Consider the following 18101-nt stretch of genomic DNA (forward strand, 5'->3'; position numbering starts at 1 on the left):
AGTTTGGTAAATAAATTTGATGAATTTGAGGTATTGCTGAAAGCATCAAAGGTGGATATTGTTGGGATATCAGAGACGTGGTGTCACACAGATATAAGGAATGCAGAACTGGAATTTGGGGAGTACAATGTGTACAGAAAGGATAGACAGGATAGGAAGGGAGTAGCGGTTATGCTATTAGTTAAGAAACACATAAAATCCAAGCAAGTGAAGCCAGTCGACATCACTGGACAGTGCAGTGTCGAGTCAGTTTGGTGTGATGTAAGCATTGGGAGATCAAAATTGAGAGTAGGAGTGTGCTATAGGCCTAATGACTCTGATGAGTATAATAAGAAACTGTACAGGGAAATAGAGTGGGCCAGTAAATCAGAGAGTCTTATAATGGAGGATTTTAATTTCCCAGATATTGACTGGAATTTGTGGGTTGGACACACACACTAGCAAGGCTTTTGTGGATTTATTGGATGATTGTTTTCTATATCAGCATGTTCAGGAGGCAACTAGAGGGAGTAATACTATTGATTTGATTATCAGTAGTGATTCTTCATGCATTCAGAATCTGCAGATAAGGGAACCACTAGGTGGCAGTGATCACAGTGTGCTGAAGTGGGATTTACATAAAGAGGTAACTACCATCAGGGGTAAAGGGAAGGGTTTTTGCTTTCGTAAAGGCGACTACAGTGGTCTGAGACAGTGTTTAAATTCTATACAGGGGGACCAACTGATGATGTTAACAACAGCAAATTCAAAATGAGAAGCATTCAAAGAACTTATGTTGGAAGGTACTAGGCTTTACATACCAACTAAGAACTATTGTTCAGGGTTTAGACCTAAATGGATGTCAGATGAGCTAATGAGACATATGACAGAGAAGAAAAATTCATGGGATATATATAAATTAACATGTGACACAGAAGCCTATGATAGATATAAGTTGATCTGTAACCAAATTACAAAGGAGGTTAGGCAGGCGAAGGCAGATTACGAGAAATCTTTGGCAAAGGATGCAAAGAAAAACAGCAAAGAGTTCTTTACTTATGTAAACTCTAGAAGGAAGGGGATGAATCAGATTGGTCCACTTGATATCAATGGTTCAACTGTTGATGATCCTGCTCAGGTAGCTAACAAACTAAATGAATGTTTTGCATCGACATTCGCACATGAGGATTTGTTCAGCGAGGTGAATGCCAGAGGTGTATTCAACTCTGGCAGTAAGCTAGATAATCTTGTAATAACTGAGAGTAAAGTGGAGGAGAAATTGTTGAAGATAAACGCAAGAAAGGCAACTAGGGTGGATCGGATCTATCCAGTTATATTAAAGGAGGCAGCAAAGGAAGAAAGCAAACCCTTAGCCATATTTATGAGAGCTTCCTTGGACTCAGGGGAGGTACCCATAGACTGGAGATGTGCAAACGTGACCCCAATTCACAAAGGAGGATCAAAGGCTGACACAAGTAATTATAGACCTGAAAATTAATGGAGGCACTGGTTAAAGAAGCACTGCAGGATCATCTAGACAAGACTTCAGTTTTAGCTCGGACACAGCATGGTTTTGTTAAGGGAAAGTCTTGCCTGACCAATTTGATTGGATACTATGACGCTGTCACAAAAGAGCTGGATGCAGGGAATAACTTTGATATTATATACTTGGATCTTAGAAAGGCTTTTGATACTGTTGCACATGGAAGACTGCTGCACAAATTGGAGTAGTGTGGCATTGGAGGCAAATTGCTGCTATGAATAGAGGGGTGGTTGAGGGGGAGAAGACAGAGAGTGGTAATCAATGGACACTGCTCATCGTGGACTAATGTTATTAGTGGAGTCCCTCAGGGTTCAGTGTTGGGTCCATTATTGTTTTCTGTATTTATAAATAATAATGATGATATATGAAGCTTAATGTCCAAGTTTACAGATGATACAAAGGTTGGCAGGGTTGTTAAGGACACTACTGATGCTATGCTGTTGCAACAGGATCTGGAAAGGTTGAGCAGATGGGCTGAGAGGTGACAAATGAAGTTTAACATTGACAAATGTAAAGTACTACATATGGGAAACAGCAAGTCCAGAGCAATGTATCAACTCTGTGGTACTACACTGACAGTGGTAGAGAATGAAAAGGACCTGGGGGTTAATTGTGCAGGCAGATATGAAGTTTTCTGAGCTGTGCAGACGGGCTGCAAGAGTAGCTCATGGTGTCTTGTCAATGATATACAGGAATTTTTCTAGCAGGGATAAGGAGGTGATTATTCCCTTGTATAAGGCAATGGTCACAGGCCACACCTTGAGTACTGTATTCAGGTCTGGAGGCCTCATTTCAAGAAGGATGTAGAGCTGCTGGAATGAGTACAGAGAAGGGCAACAAGATTAGTGAATGGAACAAAGGGTTGCTCTTACGAAGAAAGGCTTAAGTTTTGCAAATTACAGTATCTGGAGACTAGGCACCGGCGAGGTGATCTGATAGATGTGTATAAAGCATTGAATGGCTTGAGCATGCTCAGTGCTGATGGGATTCTTCCTCTTGCTCAGAATAACCACCTGAGAGGGCATAAATTCAAATTGAGGAAAGACAGATGTAGGATAGATGTGCGGAAATTTGCCTTTAGCAAGCGGATAGTTGGTTGGTGGAACAGACTTCCATCCCCTGTTGTGGAAGTTGATAGTCTAAAAAAATTTAAAGCTCAGCCGGACAGGTATTTCAAACGAACAAAGGGCAAAGTGGAAGTGTTTTTTTTTTTTTTTTTTTGGCTGATGCTGCATAAGCTTGCTTTCTTGCATCATATGCCTCTACTAATGCTAATGCTAAAAGAAGTAATGCAGGATCATCTAGATCAGGGGTCACCCAACTACGGTCCGCCCCGCACTGAGCTACAAATGATCAAAATTTCTAAAATATATTGTAATTATTTATATGGAAATATAATAAATAGTGAATCAACGAAATACTACTGTTTCAATGACAGCTTGTGAGCGGGGTTTATACCTTGACAATGGCCAGCGAAATCGGAGAAGATATCAATCTCGAGTTTCCAAATAAAATTATTAATTTACTTAAAAAAGCATTTTTTGGAAAGATTTTCAGACCTTGGCAGAATTGAGAGTGATATTTTTTTGTTTCAAAATCCGTTTCATTGTAACGTTGATGATGTGCCAGTCGAACTACAGTTAGAGATCATTGATTTACGAGCAAATGACCTATTGAAAGTGAAACGCAGAGAAGGAAATCTTGTAGAATTTTGTCGCTGCTTATCTGATAATGAGTTTTCAGAATTAAAGAAATTTGCCTCTGGTATGGCATCAGTGTTCGGTACAACTTATGTCTGTGAACAAGCATTTTCAAAACTGAAATATGTAAAGTCCACATATCGAACAAGGCTAGTGATGAACATTTAAAGGCAATTCTCTTGGTTGGGTGTAGCAATTCAAAAGCAAACATTGATGATATTTTAAAAGCTAAACGCCAGTTCCATAAATCACATTAATCTTTTCTGCTTATCTTATTCCTAATGTCGCCTTCCTTGATAAGTTTTTGATAAATAAATATATTTGTTATCTTTATTTTTCTATATATTCTTTATTTTTGCATATTTTGTGTATTGGTAAATAAATATATTCGTTGTCTTCATTTTTGTTGTATTTACTGAATTGTACATATTGAACAAAATGATTATACGGCCCGCGCTCGTCAATCTCTCGGTTATCTGGTCTGTCGTGAAAAAATTTTGGTGACCCCTGATCTAGATCATCTAGTTAAGGGGAAATCTTGTCTGACCAGTTTGATTGGATTCTACAATGTGGTCACAAAGGAACCGGATGCAAAAAATAATTTTGATATTATCATATACTTGGATTTCAGGAAAGAATTTGATACTGTTGCACATAAAAGACTGCTGTACAAATTGGAACAGTGGCATTAAGGGTAAGTTGCTGCTTGTAAAGAGATGGTTGAGTGGGAGAAGACAGAGCGGTAATCAGTGGACACTGCTGTTTATGGACTAACGTTATTAGTGGAGTCTCCCAGAGTTTGGTGTTTCCCATAATTTTTTTCTATATTTATCAATGATATTGATGGTGTATCAGGCTTAATGTCTAAGTTTGCATATGATGCAAAGGTTAGTAGGGTTGTTAATGACAGTAATGACATTATGCTACTGCAACAGGTTCTTGAGAAGTGGCAACTGAAATTTAACATTGACAAATGTAAAGTACATATGGGTAACAGTAGCCCCAGAGTAACGTACCAACTGTGTGGTACTACACTCAAGGTAGTGGAGAATGAAAAAGACTTGCAAGTAATTTAGCAGTTAGATATGAAGTTCTCTGTGCAGTGCAGACAGGCTTCCTGTGTCGTTTTGTCAACAATATACAGGAATTTTGTATAAGGCAGTGGTCAGGACATACATTGATTTACTGCATACAAGTCTGGAGGCCTCATTACAGGAAGGATGTAGAACTGCTGGAATGAGTACAGAGAAGGACGAGATTGGTGAGGAGAAGATGGGTGCTCTTACAAGAAAGGCTTCAGTTCTGCAGATTGCAGCATTCTGAGACTAGGAACCTGCAAGGTGACTAGGAACCTGTAAGGCTTTGAATGGTTTGAGCGAGCTCAGTGCTAAAGGGATTTTTCCTCTGCTCAGATTACACACTTGAGGGTGCATAAATTCAAATTGAGAAAAGACGGATGGAGTATAGATGTGTGAAAATTTGCCTTTAGCCAGTGAGTGGTTGATTGTTGGAATAAAGTGCCATCTCTTTGTGGAAGTTGATAGCTTAAATAAATTGAAGGAAGAACTCAACTAACTTTTGGAGGAAATGGATATGTGAAATGGGTAGTGTGTTTTTTTTTTTTTTTTTTTTTTGCTGTTTCTGTATGAGCTTGCTTTCTTGCATCATATGCCACTACTATTACCTGTTATAAAAATAATAATGCAAACCGACGCAAATGTCAATTTGAAGCACCTTTTTGGCCAATGTCGCAAACTTGTATATTGATATCGATGACCACAGATCGAAGATTAGCTTATCGCAAAAAATATTGTAAAATGCATGACTTGTTAGAATTGGATGATCGTATTAATTTCGAAGAATTCCTTAAATCAAATCAATGCCAATCAGAAGAAGAATATCTAAATATTTTGAGGACTGGTATCAAGCGGCCACATGTATTTCTTAAATGCAAGACAGAAGAAAAATATATGAATAATTACAATCCTTGGATTTTAGGAGTGCTCAAGTCTAATTTGGATTTACAATTTATCATAGAATAATATTCATGTGCAGTGTATGTAGTTGAAAATGTGAATAAAACTAAAATAAATTGAAGTGTGAAAATGTGAATAAGCAACCTGCAAAGGAAAATTATAGAGCTATAAGAAGAATATCCTGATGTGGATATAACTGATCTAACACAAGCATTAAGTGTAGATGTATTGAATTCTGTGGAGATGAGTTCACAAGAGGCAGCTTGGTATTTATTACGATACCCAATGTCCGTGTCTTCAAGAGTGATTGAATACATGCCAACAGTATGGCCACATGAGTGTCAGAAATTACCTAAATCAAAAGCTGAATTGGATGAACAACAAGTTGAAAAAAAATGACAAACTATTTATTAAATTTATATTTTTTTTCTGTAATTTCCTTCGACTGAAAGAATTCATCAGAGAATTCATTATAGAGGTCACGAAGTAGGTTCTGTTAAATATTGCCCACTGAGTTTATATACAGTGAAGATGTAAATCTATTAGTAGTGAGGCAATGTGTTAAATATTTGCTTGTCATTAAGTTTAGTTACTGCCTTCAATAATGTAGATTTTATTGTTAATGGAGTTTCTTTTTTATAATTTGAACACTATTATTGTATTGAATTTTTTCATAGAGGTGGGTGAGGAAGCCGTAGAAATACAAATAGGTGCTCTTCCTGTTGATGGAGAAGCTAACTGTGAATTAATTAGATATCTAGCAGAAGTGTTAAACATTAAGAAGAAACAACTCTCACTAGACAAAGTAAGTACAGAAGTACTTCAGCAACTCATTTAATTTGAAACTGTAATCAGAATAGAAAACTTCCTGAGAGATATAAAACAGTTAAGAGGTGCAGCTGATTTTTATTTAAAGATATTTTACATAAGCTATAGTTTGACATATAGTAAAGGTGATAGTTCGTTCATATAACAATTGTTTAACAACAGTTTTCACCAAATTACCATACAAGATAGTAGAACATACTTCTGCTTACTTCCTCGGCACTGTTTTTTTTAAATTTTTTATGTGGCATATAAATTCGCCACAAGATTCATAGGAATTGACATATCTTTTTTTGTCAGCCTCTTTAGATTTCCAGAAGTGCTTACAAGTATATTTGATAATTTATAAAACCATGGAAGTGGTTTCCATCTGAACAGATGAAAATTTGTTCCAGCAATTAACCACCTGCTGGCCGAAGGCAAATTTCTGCACATACTAAAACTGTCTTTCCTCAAATTTAATTTATTCCCCCTTAGGTTTGTAATCTGAGCAAGTGGAAGAATCCCATCAGAATTCAGCATGCTCAACCCATTCAAGGCCTTATACATCTTAATCAGATCACCTCACAGGTGCCTAGTCTCCAGCCGCTGCAATTTGCAGAACTTAAGCCTCTCTCGGTAAGAGAATCCCTTCATTTTCCTCACCAATCTTGTTGCCCTTCTCTGTACATACTCAAGCAAATCTATATCCTTCCTAAAATGAGGCCTCCAGACTGTACACAGTACTCAAGGTGTGGCTTGACCACTGCCTTATACAAAGGGACAATCACCTGCTTTTCCCTGCTAGCAAAATTCCTGTATATCATTGACAAAACCCTATGATCTGCTCTTGCAGCCTGTCTGCATTGCTCAGAAAACTTCATATCTGACTGCACGATTACTCCCAAATCTTTTTCATTTTCTACCAACCTAAGTGTAGTACCACACAGATGGAATGTTCCTCTTGGGTTACTTCTACCCATATGCAGTACTTTATATTTGTCAATGTTAAACTTCAGTTGCCACTTCTTCTCAGCCCATCTGGCCAAATTTTCTAGATCCTGTTGCAGTAGCACACTGCAATTAATGTCCTTAACAACCCTGCCAACCTTTGTATCATCTGCAAACTTCGACACTAAGCCTGATATACTTTCATCAATATCACTGATAAATATACAAAACAACAGTGGGCCCAACACCGAACCCTATGGGACTTTACAGATAACATTAGTTCACAAAGAGCAGCACCCATTAATTACCACCTTCTGTCTTCTCCCACTCAACCATCCTTTTATCCATTGTAGCAACTTACCCTTAATACCATTCTGCTCCAATTTGTACAATAGTCTTCCATGCGCAAAGTGTCAAAAGCTTTCCTGAAATCCAAATATATGATATCAAAATTATTTTTTGCATCATGTTCCTTTGTAACCACATCATAGTATCCAATCATTTATCAGATGAGACCTTCCCTCAACAAACCCATGCTGTGTCTGAATTATTGCTGAATTAAAGGGGGGATCACCTTTGATCCCCCCTTTGTGAACTGGGGATACATTAGAACATCTCCAGTCCATGGGGACCTCCCCTGAGTCCAAGGATGCTCTCATAATTATGGTTAAGGGTTTGCTTAGTTCCTTTTCCGCCTCATTTAATATAACTGGATAGATCCCATCCATTCCAGGTGCCTTTCTTATGTTTAACTTCAACCATTTCTCCTCATGTGTGAGGAGAAATGGTTGAAGTTAAACATTTCTCCTCATGTGTGAATGTAGATGCAAAATGCTCATTAAGTTTGTTTGCTATCTGAGCAGGATCATCAACAGTCGAACCACCGATGTCAAGTGGACCAATCAGATTCATCCCCTTCCTTTTAGAGTTTATATAAGTAAAAAAATCCTTGCTGTTTTTCTTAGCATCTTTTGCCAAGGATTTCTCGTAATCTGCCTTCGCCTGCCTAACCTCCTTTATGACCTGATTACAGACTAGCTTATATCTGCCATAGGCTTCTGAGTCGCTTGATAATTTATGTGCATCCCATGCATTTTTCTTCTCTGTTACGAGTCCCATTAGTAAATTTGATAACCATTTAGGCCTAAACCTTTAACAATATTTCTTAATAGGGATGAAACTTTTAGTAGCTTCCACGATTAATTCCTTGAATGCTTCCCTCTTAGAATTTACTGTTGGTAACATCGTCAGTTTATCCCACTGTACAGAATTTAAAAACTTTCTGAGACCACTGTACTCACTTTTGCGGAAGCAAAAATCCTTTTCTTTACCCCTGATGGTAATTATATCTTTAAGTAAATCCCACATCAGTACACTGTGATCACTGCCACCTAGTGGTTCCTTTATCTGCAAATTCTTAATACACGAGTGATCACTGCTGATAACCAGATCAAGAGTATTACTCTCTCTGGTTGCCTCTCGAACATGCTGCTGCTGCAGAAAACAGTCATCCAATAAATCCACAAAAGTCTGACTAGTGCGTGAGTGACCAACCCACAAGTTCCAGTCAGTATCTGCGAAGTTAAAATCCCCCATTATAAGACATTCTGATTTACTGGCCCACTCTATTTCTCTGTATAATTGTTCATTGTACTCATTCGAGTCATTAGGCCTGTAACACACTCCTACTCTTATTTTTGCTTTTGCAGTGCTTATGTCACACCAAACTGACTCAACAGTGCACTGTTCATCTATATCAACTGGGTGCACTTCTTTTGATTTTATGTTTTTCTTAATTAACAGCATAACACCTCCTCCCTTTCTGTACACATTGTACTCCCCAAATTCCAGTTCTGCATTCCTTATATCTGTGTGACACCACGTCTCTGCTATCCCAACAATATCCGCCTTTGATGTCTTGACCAACACTTCAAATTCATCAAATTTATTTACTATACTTCTAGCATTGGTATACATGCTCCTATTCCTATTCCTAGCTACCCTAACACATCCCATATACCCACCTATTTCAGGATGACCGCTGTCCTTCCCTGAAACCCCCAACACCCCTCACTTCAGGTCGCTACTTATTCTAATAGAAGTTGTGCAAGAATCACCTTCACCTCTGCCTATGGCTGCTGTTAAACTATTAGTCCTTGTATCCCCCAAAGCTATCAGTTTTCCGACCCACCTAACACTGCCTCGATAGCATCAGCAAATATTCTTGCACCCTTTCTATTTAAGTGTATCCCATCCCTGTAGAAGCAGTCTCTCCTGTTAACAAGTACAGTCCAGGCTGAAAAAAATTCTACCTCTTGAGCCTTGCACAATCTTTCCAGGGCCGAATTGATCGACAAGGCTCTCATCATATACTCCCTCCTATCGTGTCTTGGCAGAATTGCAGACACTTTCAAATTCAACCCTAATTCTCAGCTTTTGTTCAACGGTGACCTTTGAATATGTTAAGTATATTCATGACATTATTTTTGGCCTGAAACATAGTAAGCTTAGAGCCTTATTTAAAATTAGTATTACATATAGCTATAATAACATACACTTAAACCATTTATTGAATGATATCTTTAAATTTATATTAGGTAATATGTCTAAGGTCACCAAGGAATATCTCATTTTTAAATTCCATAACTTAGTATTGAATAATATACTAATGGATCAAATAATCAGCATATTTAAATATGCACTACCAATTACAAACTGCTATATTAGTTCTCGCTTTAGTTACAATAAACCTATAGGACTAATGGTATGCAATTACAAACAGGTGGCTTGCAACCTAGTGAAAGTGATATTGAGGCAGAATGTTTTTGCCCTCTGCCTCAATATCAAACATATGTGGATAAGTACCATGAACACATCATTACCGGGGATTTGAGTATCATTTCTCACACAGAATTGCGAAACCTCTAAATCTCTACTGGAATCTCTACTAAACATCATATTATGTGATATAGGTGTATTCACATCTTATGAATTCAAATTTAGGCCTAGTACAAAAAGTAGATTTAATATGATTAATAAACAAATACACATTGACCTAATACAATTTTGCTTAAAATTGGCATACAAACATAAAACACCATTGGAAGCTTTCCACATGTGGATTACTCTCACCTATGAAGCTATAGAAAATGTATAGGCTTTATGCTAAACAAAACACAAAGATACTTTGATATGTCTGTGTGCAGTGTCTTGCCTCTGTCAATTTTAAACTTCATTTGCCATTTCTCATCCCATCTGCCTAATTCTTTTAGATCTTGTTGCAGTAGCTTACCATGATTAGTCATTAACCACCCTTCAAACCTTTGTATCCTCTGCAGACTTAGACATTGAGCCTGATATATCTTCGTCAGTATCATTAATAAAATGTAGAAAACAACAATGGGCACAGTGTTAAACCCTGGAAACCCCACTAATGACATTAGTCCATGAAAAGCAGTGTACATTAATAACCACTCTGTCTTCTCCCACTCAACCATCCCTTTATCCAGAGCAGTAACTTGCCCTTAACACCACTATGCCTCAATTTGTACAACAGTCTTTTATGTGCACAGTATCAAAAGCTTTCCTGAAATAAGATATGATATCATAATTATTTTTTGCATCCAGTTCCTTTGCTACTGCATCATAATATCTAATGAGATTGGTCAGACAAAATCATCCCGTAAAAAAAATCCATGCTGTGACTGCAATATAATTGCATTCCTATCTAGATGGTCCTTCATTACTTCTTTAACTGGAGACTGTTATTTTCCCTGGAACAAAAGTTAAGCTAACAGGCAATTTACTTATGTTACCAATGATCTCCCTTTGTGAACTGGAGATAGACATCTCCAGTCCTTAGGAACCTCCTGTGAATCCAGAGATATATGACATAAAATTTATGAAGATATATATATATATATATATATATATACAGTTGTGCCCCCGTATCCGCTGATTCTGTTACCCACAGTTAACCACAGAAAATAAACGAAAAAACTTAACATGTACTATTCGCGTGCCCAATACAATGCCGTTTATTTTTTACGCATGCCCTTTATTTTTTACAATGTTGATTTTAAATCAAATAGCTTCTGTTTATTTTTTATGATGTCACGTATGGTTTGGTCACCAACATTATAATGGTTCTTTAGAGATTTAACGGATGCACCATTTTCAGACTTTTGAATAATTTCAAGTTTTTGTTTAATTTGAAAGCACAACTCTTGTGCGAGTTGTGCAAGAGTGCAAACAAAAAAAAAAAAAAAAAATTCTGACATCCCTGACATAAAAAATGAAACAAAATTTGCCCTTTTGGGGTGCGATGGAACACAACAATCGACACACTAAAACAAACTAAACATTTGGTCTCTCTGTTTTTTTTCTTTTCTTTTTCTTTTTTTTTTTCTTTTTTTTTTGAGCGGTGGCTGTGAAAAGACAGCGGGGATTGCAAGATAATAAGTACACTAATCTCCCAATGACAACTTATAATGCTGGTTCTTGTCGCTTATTTATGACTTGCAAAATATCTGTTTATACCTATTCCAGTTATTACTTGAATTTTATGAGTTCTGGGCGTTTTTTTTTTTTTTTTTTTTAATTTGGAGGCTTGAAGTGTCCCGGTTAATCCAATTCCAATAAATCGAGAGTCTGCTGTACTTTATTATTACCGTATTTAATGTTGGTAATGTCTTACTGTGAGTCTAATTTAGCAATTAAACTTTATTATACATATGTATGTTCAAGAAAATCGCATTACATATGGGGTCAGCGGGTGTTCACTTATATCCGCAGTTTCAGCCATCCACGGTAGGTCTTGGAACGTATCTCCCGTGGATATGGAGGGTCTTATTGTATATATGCAAGATTTTCCACATATTTTAAAATGTAGAAAAGGTAACACATTTGATTTGTGTACTATGTATATGTCATATTTTGGTTTTAGGTGACAAGAATTGCAATGTAATTAGACAAATAAGCATAAATACAACATGCACTGTGGCAAGAAATTCAAAAATAAAATTTCGCAGTGAACATGATACTGTCATACATGCTGAATGTTTATCCATGTTGTTTATTATAGAACATAATCTTCCTATGAGTTGCACTGCTAATCATGCAGTTGCATTGTTTAGAAGTATGTTTCCTGGTAGTAAAAAGCAAAAAATATGGTTATGGAAGAACAAAAGCAGCTTGCATTGTTAGTGAAATTAGACAGAGTGGGAAAGAATGTAGCATTTTTTGATTGCTACAGATGGCACTAAACAAATTGTCCAAATTTCCATTGGTAACTTATTCAAATATAAAGTTGCCAAATCGAAAGCAGCTTGCCCTCATTGCCAATGTTGGAAAGTAAATCTATAGGGCATGTATTGGGCATCTTCTTTTGAACAATCTGGAAGTGTGTGGTATTCCTTTAGAAAAACACTCAGTGTTGATAATGACCTTATTGTGGCCGGCCTATTGATTGTCTGACTGACTGAAGTGAACATGTTTTAGTTCTTTATTTCTTTGGAATACAGTATGTATACTGTATATCAAGGATATTTACAAGATACATTGATGACTTTAGGTCTATTTGGTTGGAAATTTAAAACACTGTGAACATGGTTATTTGAAATGAAAAGGAATAAAAAACAATTATAGTTTTCTTTTGCAATCTTTCTGTGTATTCGGTTAGTATTAGTAGTGGCAAAACAGTTCAAGGAAGCTTATACTGCTTCAGCCACTGAATAAATAAAAAATAGCCACTTTATCCCTCCCTTCTAATAATCTGCCAAGTCAGATATGAAGTTCTGTGAGCAGTGCAGACAAGTTTCCAGAGCAGTTCATGGGGTCTTGTCAATGATATATAGGAATTTTGCTAGCAGAGACAAGGAGATTATCCCCTTGTATAAGGCAATGGTTAGGCCACAAATTGAGTACTGTGTGCAGGTCTGGAGTCCTCATTTTAGGAAGGATGTAGAGTTGCTAGAATGAGTACAAAGAAGGGCAACAAGATTGGTGAGAGGAACAAAGGGGTGTTCTTACCAAGAAAGGCTTTAGTTCTGCAAGTTGCAGCATATAGAAATTAGGCATCTGTGAGGTGATCTGATTGAGGTGTATAAGGTGGTTGAATGGCTTGAGCAAGCTCAATGCTGATTGGATTCTTCTGCTTGCTCAGATTACGAACATGACGATTCATAGAATCAAATTAAGAAAAGACAATTGCAGAATAAACGTAGTAGTAGTGGCATGTGATGCAAGAAAGCAAATGTATGAGCTTATGCAGCATCAGCCAAAAAAAAATAAATAAATAAAAAAAATCAAAAAAAAAAAAAAAAATCACACCATTCCCTCCAAATGCCTGTCCAGTTCCTCCTTAAATTTATTCAACCTATCAACTTCCACAACGACAGATGGAAGTTTGTTCCAGCAATTAACCACCCGCTGGCTAAAGGCAAATTTCCGCACATCTATTCTACATCTGACTTTTCTTAATTTGAATTTATGCCCCCTTAGGTTCGTAATCTGAACAAGTGGAAGGATCCCATCAGAATTCAGCGTGCTCAACCCATTCAAGGCCTTACATATCTCAATCAGATCACCGCGCAGGTGCCTAGTCTCCAGCCACTGCAATTTGCAGAACTTAAGCCTCTCTTGGTAAGAGGATCCCTTCATTCCCCTCACCAATCTTGTTGCCCTTCTCTGTACATGCTCAATTAAATCTCCATCCTTCCTAAAATGAGGCCTCCAGACCTGTACGCAGTACTCAAGGCGTGGCCTGACCATTATCTTATACAGAGGGATAATCACCTCCTTTTCCCTGCTAGCAAAATTCCTATATATCATTGACAAAACCCCATGACCTGCCCTGGCAGCCTGTCTGCATTGCTCAGAAAACTTCATATCTGCCTGCATAATTACTCCCAGGTCTTTTTCATTTTCTACCACCTTAAGTGTAGTACCACACAGTTGGTACGTTTCTCTGGGGTTACTTCTACCCATATGTAGTACTTTGCATTTGTCAAGGTTAAACTTCAGTTGCCACTTCTTAGCCCATATGCCCAAATTATCTAGATCCTGTTGCAGTAGCACACTGCCATTACTGTCATTAACAACCCTGCCAACCTTTGTATCATCTGCAAACTTCATCATTAAGCCTGATATACCTTCATCAATATCATTGATAAATATACAAAACAACAGTGGACCTAACACCGAACCCTGTGGGACTCCATTAATAACATTAGTCCAAGAAGAGCAGCACCCATTGATTACCACCCTCTGTCTTCTAGGACTTAACCATCCTTTTATCCATTGTAGCAACTTACCCTTAATACCATTCTGCTCCAATTTGTACAATAGTCTTCCATGCGCAAAGTGTCAAAAGCTTTCCTGAAATCCAAATATATGATATCAAAATTATTTTTTGCATCATGTTCCTTTGTAACCACATCATAGTATCCAATCATTTGTCAGACGAGACCTTCCCTCAACAAACCCATGCTGTGTCTGAATTATTGCTGCCGTCTTGTCTAGATGATCCTGCAATGCTTCTTTAACCAGTGACTTCATTATTTTACCCGGAACAGAAGTTAAACTAACTGGTCTGTAATTACTCTTGTCACCTTTGATCCCCCCTTTGTGAACTAGGGATACATTAGAACATCTCCAGTCCATGGGGACCTCCCCTGAGTCCAAGGATGCTCTCATAATTATGGTTAAGGGTTTGCTTAGTTCCTTTTCCGCCTCATTTAATATAACTGGATAGATCCCATCCATTACAGGTGCCTTTCTTATGTTTAACTTCAACCATTTCTCCTCATGTGTGAGGAGAAATGGTTGAAGTTAAACATTTCTCCTCATGTGTGAATGTAGATGCAAAATGCTCATTAAGTTTGTTTGCTATCTGAGCAGGATCATCAACTGTCGAACCACCGATGTCAAGTGGACCAATCAGATTCATTCCCTTCCTTTTAGAGTTTATATAAGTAAAGAAATCCTTGCTGTTTTCCTTAGCATCTTTTGCCAAGGATTTCTCGTAATCTGCCTTCGCCCGCCGAACCTCCTTTGTCACCTGATTACAGATTAACTTATACCTGCCATAGGCTTCTGAGTCGCTTGATAATTTATATCCATCCCATGCATTTTTCTTCTCTGTTACAAGTCTCATTAGTTCATTTGACAACCATTTAGGCCTAAACCTTGAACAATATTTCTTAATAGGTATGAAACTTTTAGTAGCTTCCACGATTAATTCCTCGAATGCTTCCCACTTAGAATTTACTGTTCGTAACATTGTCAGTTGATCCCACTGTACAGAATTTAAAAACTGTCGGAGACCACTATACTCGCCTTTACGGAAGCAAAAACTCTTTCCTTTACCCCCGATGGTAATTTAATCTTTAAGTAAATCCCACGTCAGTACACTGTGATCACTGCCACCTAGTGGTTCTTTTATCTGCAAATTCCTAATACATGAATGATCACTGCTGATAACCAGATCAAGAGTATTACTTTCTCTGGTTGCCTCTCGAACATGCTGCTGCAGAAAACAATCATCCAATAAATCCACAAAAGTCTGACTAGTGTGTGTGTGCCCAACCCACAAGTTCCAGTCAATATCTGGGAAGTTAAAATCCCCCATTATAAGACATTCCGATTTACTAGCCTACTCTATTTCTCTGTACAATTGTTCATTGTACCCATTGAAGTCATTAGGCCTATAACACACTCCTGCTCTAATTTTTGCTTTCGCAGTGCTTATGTCACACCAAACTGACTCAACAGTGCACTGTTCATCTATATCAGCTGGATGCACTTCTTTTGATTTTGTTTTTCTTTATTAACAGCATAACACCTCCTCCCTTCCTATCCTGTCTATCCCTTCTGTACACATTGTACTCCCCAAATTCCAGTTCGTCATTCCTTGTATCTGTGTGACACCATGTCTCTGATATCCCAACAATATCCGCCTTTGATGTCTTGACCAACACTTCAAATTCATCAAATTTATTTACTATACTTCTAGCATTGGTATACATGCAAATTTGGACATTTTGACACAGATAAATTGGAACTTGGATTGAAGTATATCTTGAAGCATGCATGTTATCATATTTACAAAAACATCATGTGTACATGCTGTGATCCCCTAATTGTTTTGGTAACCCCAAAGCAAATATTTTTTGCATAAAAAGTACATGTGAAATGACAAGAAGATAAAACTTGGAGCAACTTTCTTCAACTTTTTACAATAAACTCCATCATTGAATGTCTTCTGTTTTGTGATATATTAAACTTTAGAATCACTAGATTTAAAGTTGCAGAATTCTTTTTTCACTTAGGCCATTCTTAATTCTTGTATATTTATTCCCATTCTTACTGTGTTAAATCAGTATCCATATTTCTTACTTTACTTTCAGGGATCAAAATCAAGAGATAAAACAGTTCTGATAGAAGCAGCACCAGGAAGAACACCAGAAACTATTCTTGAAAAAATAATAAGCTACAAAAATTGATATTGCATGATGAAAATGTTTTCAAAGGGTAACATATTTGGTCTGTGTGCAGAAATCATGTGTTCCTCTAAGGAAATATATATTTTTTTTCCAAGTACCAAAACCTCTTGATTCATATGAGTAAAAAAAAAAAATAAAACCTTTGTATTCTAAGTTTCAAAAAAAATAATTAAACATAAGTATAATCACATAATTTCCAGGTTCCTATTGTCCATTTATTATTTCACTCACAATAGCCCCAAGGTGCTGCATTAATTTGTGTTGACAAAAAAGGCACTGGAATGCGTTAAGCATAACAAGGATATATAACTCGTGAACTATATGCCATATTACTCCACCCTATTTCTGAAATTTTTTCTGTATTGACTCCTGATACCATTTGTGATAACTTCAAAGAAGAGTGTGAAAGTCAGACTTTGTGATTTTCTATTTCTTAAAAATAATTTATATATCAAATTGTATTTCAGTATTTATATTTCTGCTCTTTACTGAAGTCAGGTATGTAGAGTATGCACGTACACGTGCATATACAGGAAGGAAATATGATAAGGAGGTCTGTATGCCAAGCTCTATATATCTGAATAGCTGAAGTAGTCCAGCTTCATAATTTGATCCTCTTATCTAATTGACATTTTTGCATGGTATACAATGAAAAAATTGAATAATTTGTGTAAATGTATACACCTGAACTCTCATCTGTGGCAATATGACAAATATCCTACATACCTTTCAGAATTAACCCAAAATCTGTTCCTCTAAATAATTCTTTGTAGAGACCAAATGGTCAATTTCTGTTATAATTGCTTGAGAAGTTCCAGACATGCTGTTAATCTGAATCTTTAAATAAAACTGCTAACTCAATCTGTTTTTACTGTTGTTTATTAATTTATACTTTAAACAAAGTTCCAGTAAAATTTTGCTGTTCCTAGTCATTAATGACTAGGGGATAAGACCTGGTGGTAATTGCGCAGCCAGATATGAAGTTTTCTGAGCAGTTCAGACAGTCTGCAAGAGTGTCATAGTGTCTTATCAATGATATACAGTAGACACTCGATTTTCTGGGATAGATGGTAAAAAACGAATCCTGGTTAATCCAAAAATACAGAAGTCCCCAACATACGTAAGAGATACATTCCAGGACTTCTTACTTCATCGAGTTTGACGTAACTCGGGAATGACTAGTAACATATTGCTACTATATTATTATTGATAAATCTGAATTCCGCGCGATACTTGGTAATGTTCGACCATTTTCATACATCCTTATTAGTTTAATTTTCTGATCCAAATCGATCACTTTCCTTTTGTTGGTAGATTTACTAGTAGCCCTGTCACTTATTCTCTTAGTCGATACCATGATAACAGTCAAAATGAAATTTTCTGTAAAGAACTTCACAGGGTTTAGGCAAAAATTCACTATTATCACCCCGTGTGAGCTCACATTTTGCTAAAGCAAAATGTGAGCTTGGAGGTCACTACCATAAAACATTAAAAACAATTTGCACTTTCCGTGTTATTGGACTCTTCTGTTCATGCACCTAATTATAAACAGGTAGTAAACTCGATCTTATTGTATTTGCAATAATATTGATAGCTGGAATTCTTTGTGTTTTTATGTTATTATGGTGAAATGTGTTGCCCCTTC

General features: G+C 36.9%; 1 protein-coding gene across 2 annotated transcripts in view; it reads left to right on the forward strand.

Moving 5' to 3' along the window:
* Window positions 1–17204, forward strand: part of LOC150089306 (UPF0235 protein C15orf40 homolog) — a 72245-nt gene extending 55041 nt beyond the window's left edge. For both annotated transcript variants that reach the window (XM_090368485.1, XM_090368486.1), the window contains exons 5-6: window positions 5876–6003; window positions 16361–17204. In XM_090368485.1, the coding sequence (XP_090224611.1) occupies window positions 5876–6003; window positions 16361–16456 (224 nt within the window). In that variant the 3' untranslated portion in view covers window positions 16457–17204. The remainder of the gene's footprint in view (window positions 1–5875; window positions 6004–16360) is intronic.
* The last annotated feature ends 897 nt before the right edge of the window (window positions 17205–18101 follow it).

The sequence above is a fragment of the Mastigoproctus giganteus genome, chromosome 2 (assembly GCF_048544385.1).
Source record: "Mastigoproctus giganteus isolate SK-2022 chromosome 2, ASM4854438v1, whole genome shotgun sequence".
NCBI lineage: Eukaryota > Metazoa > Arthropoda > Arachnida > Uropygi > Thelyphonidae > Mastigoproctus > Mastigoproctus giganteus.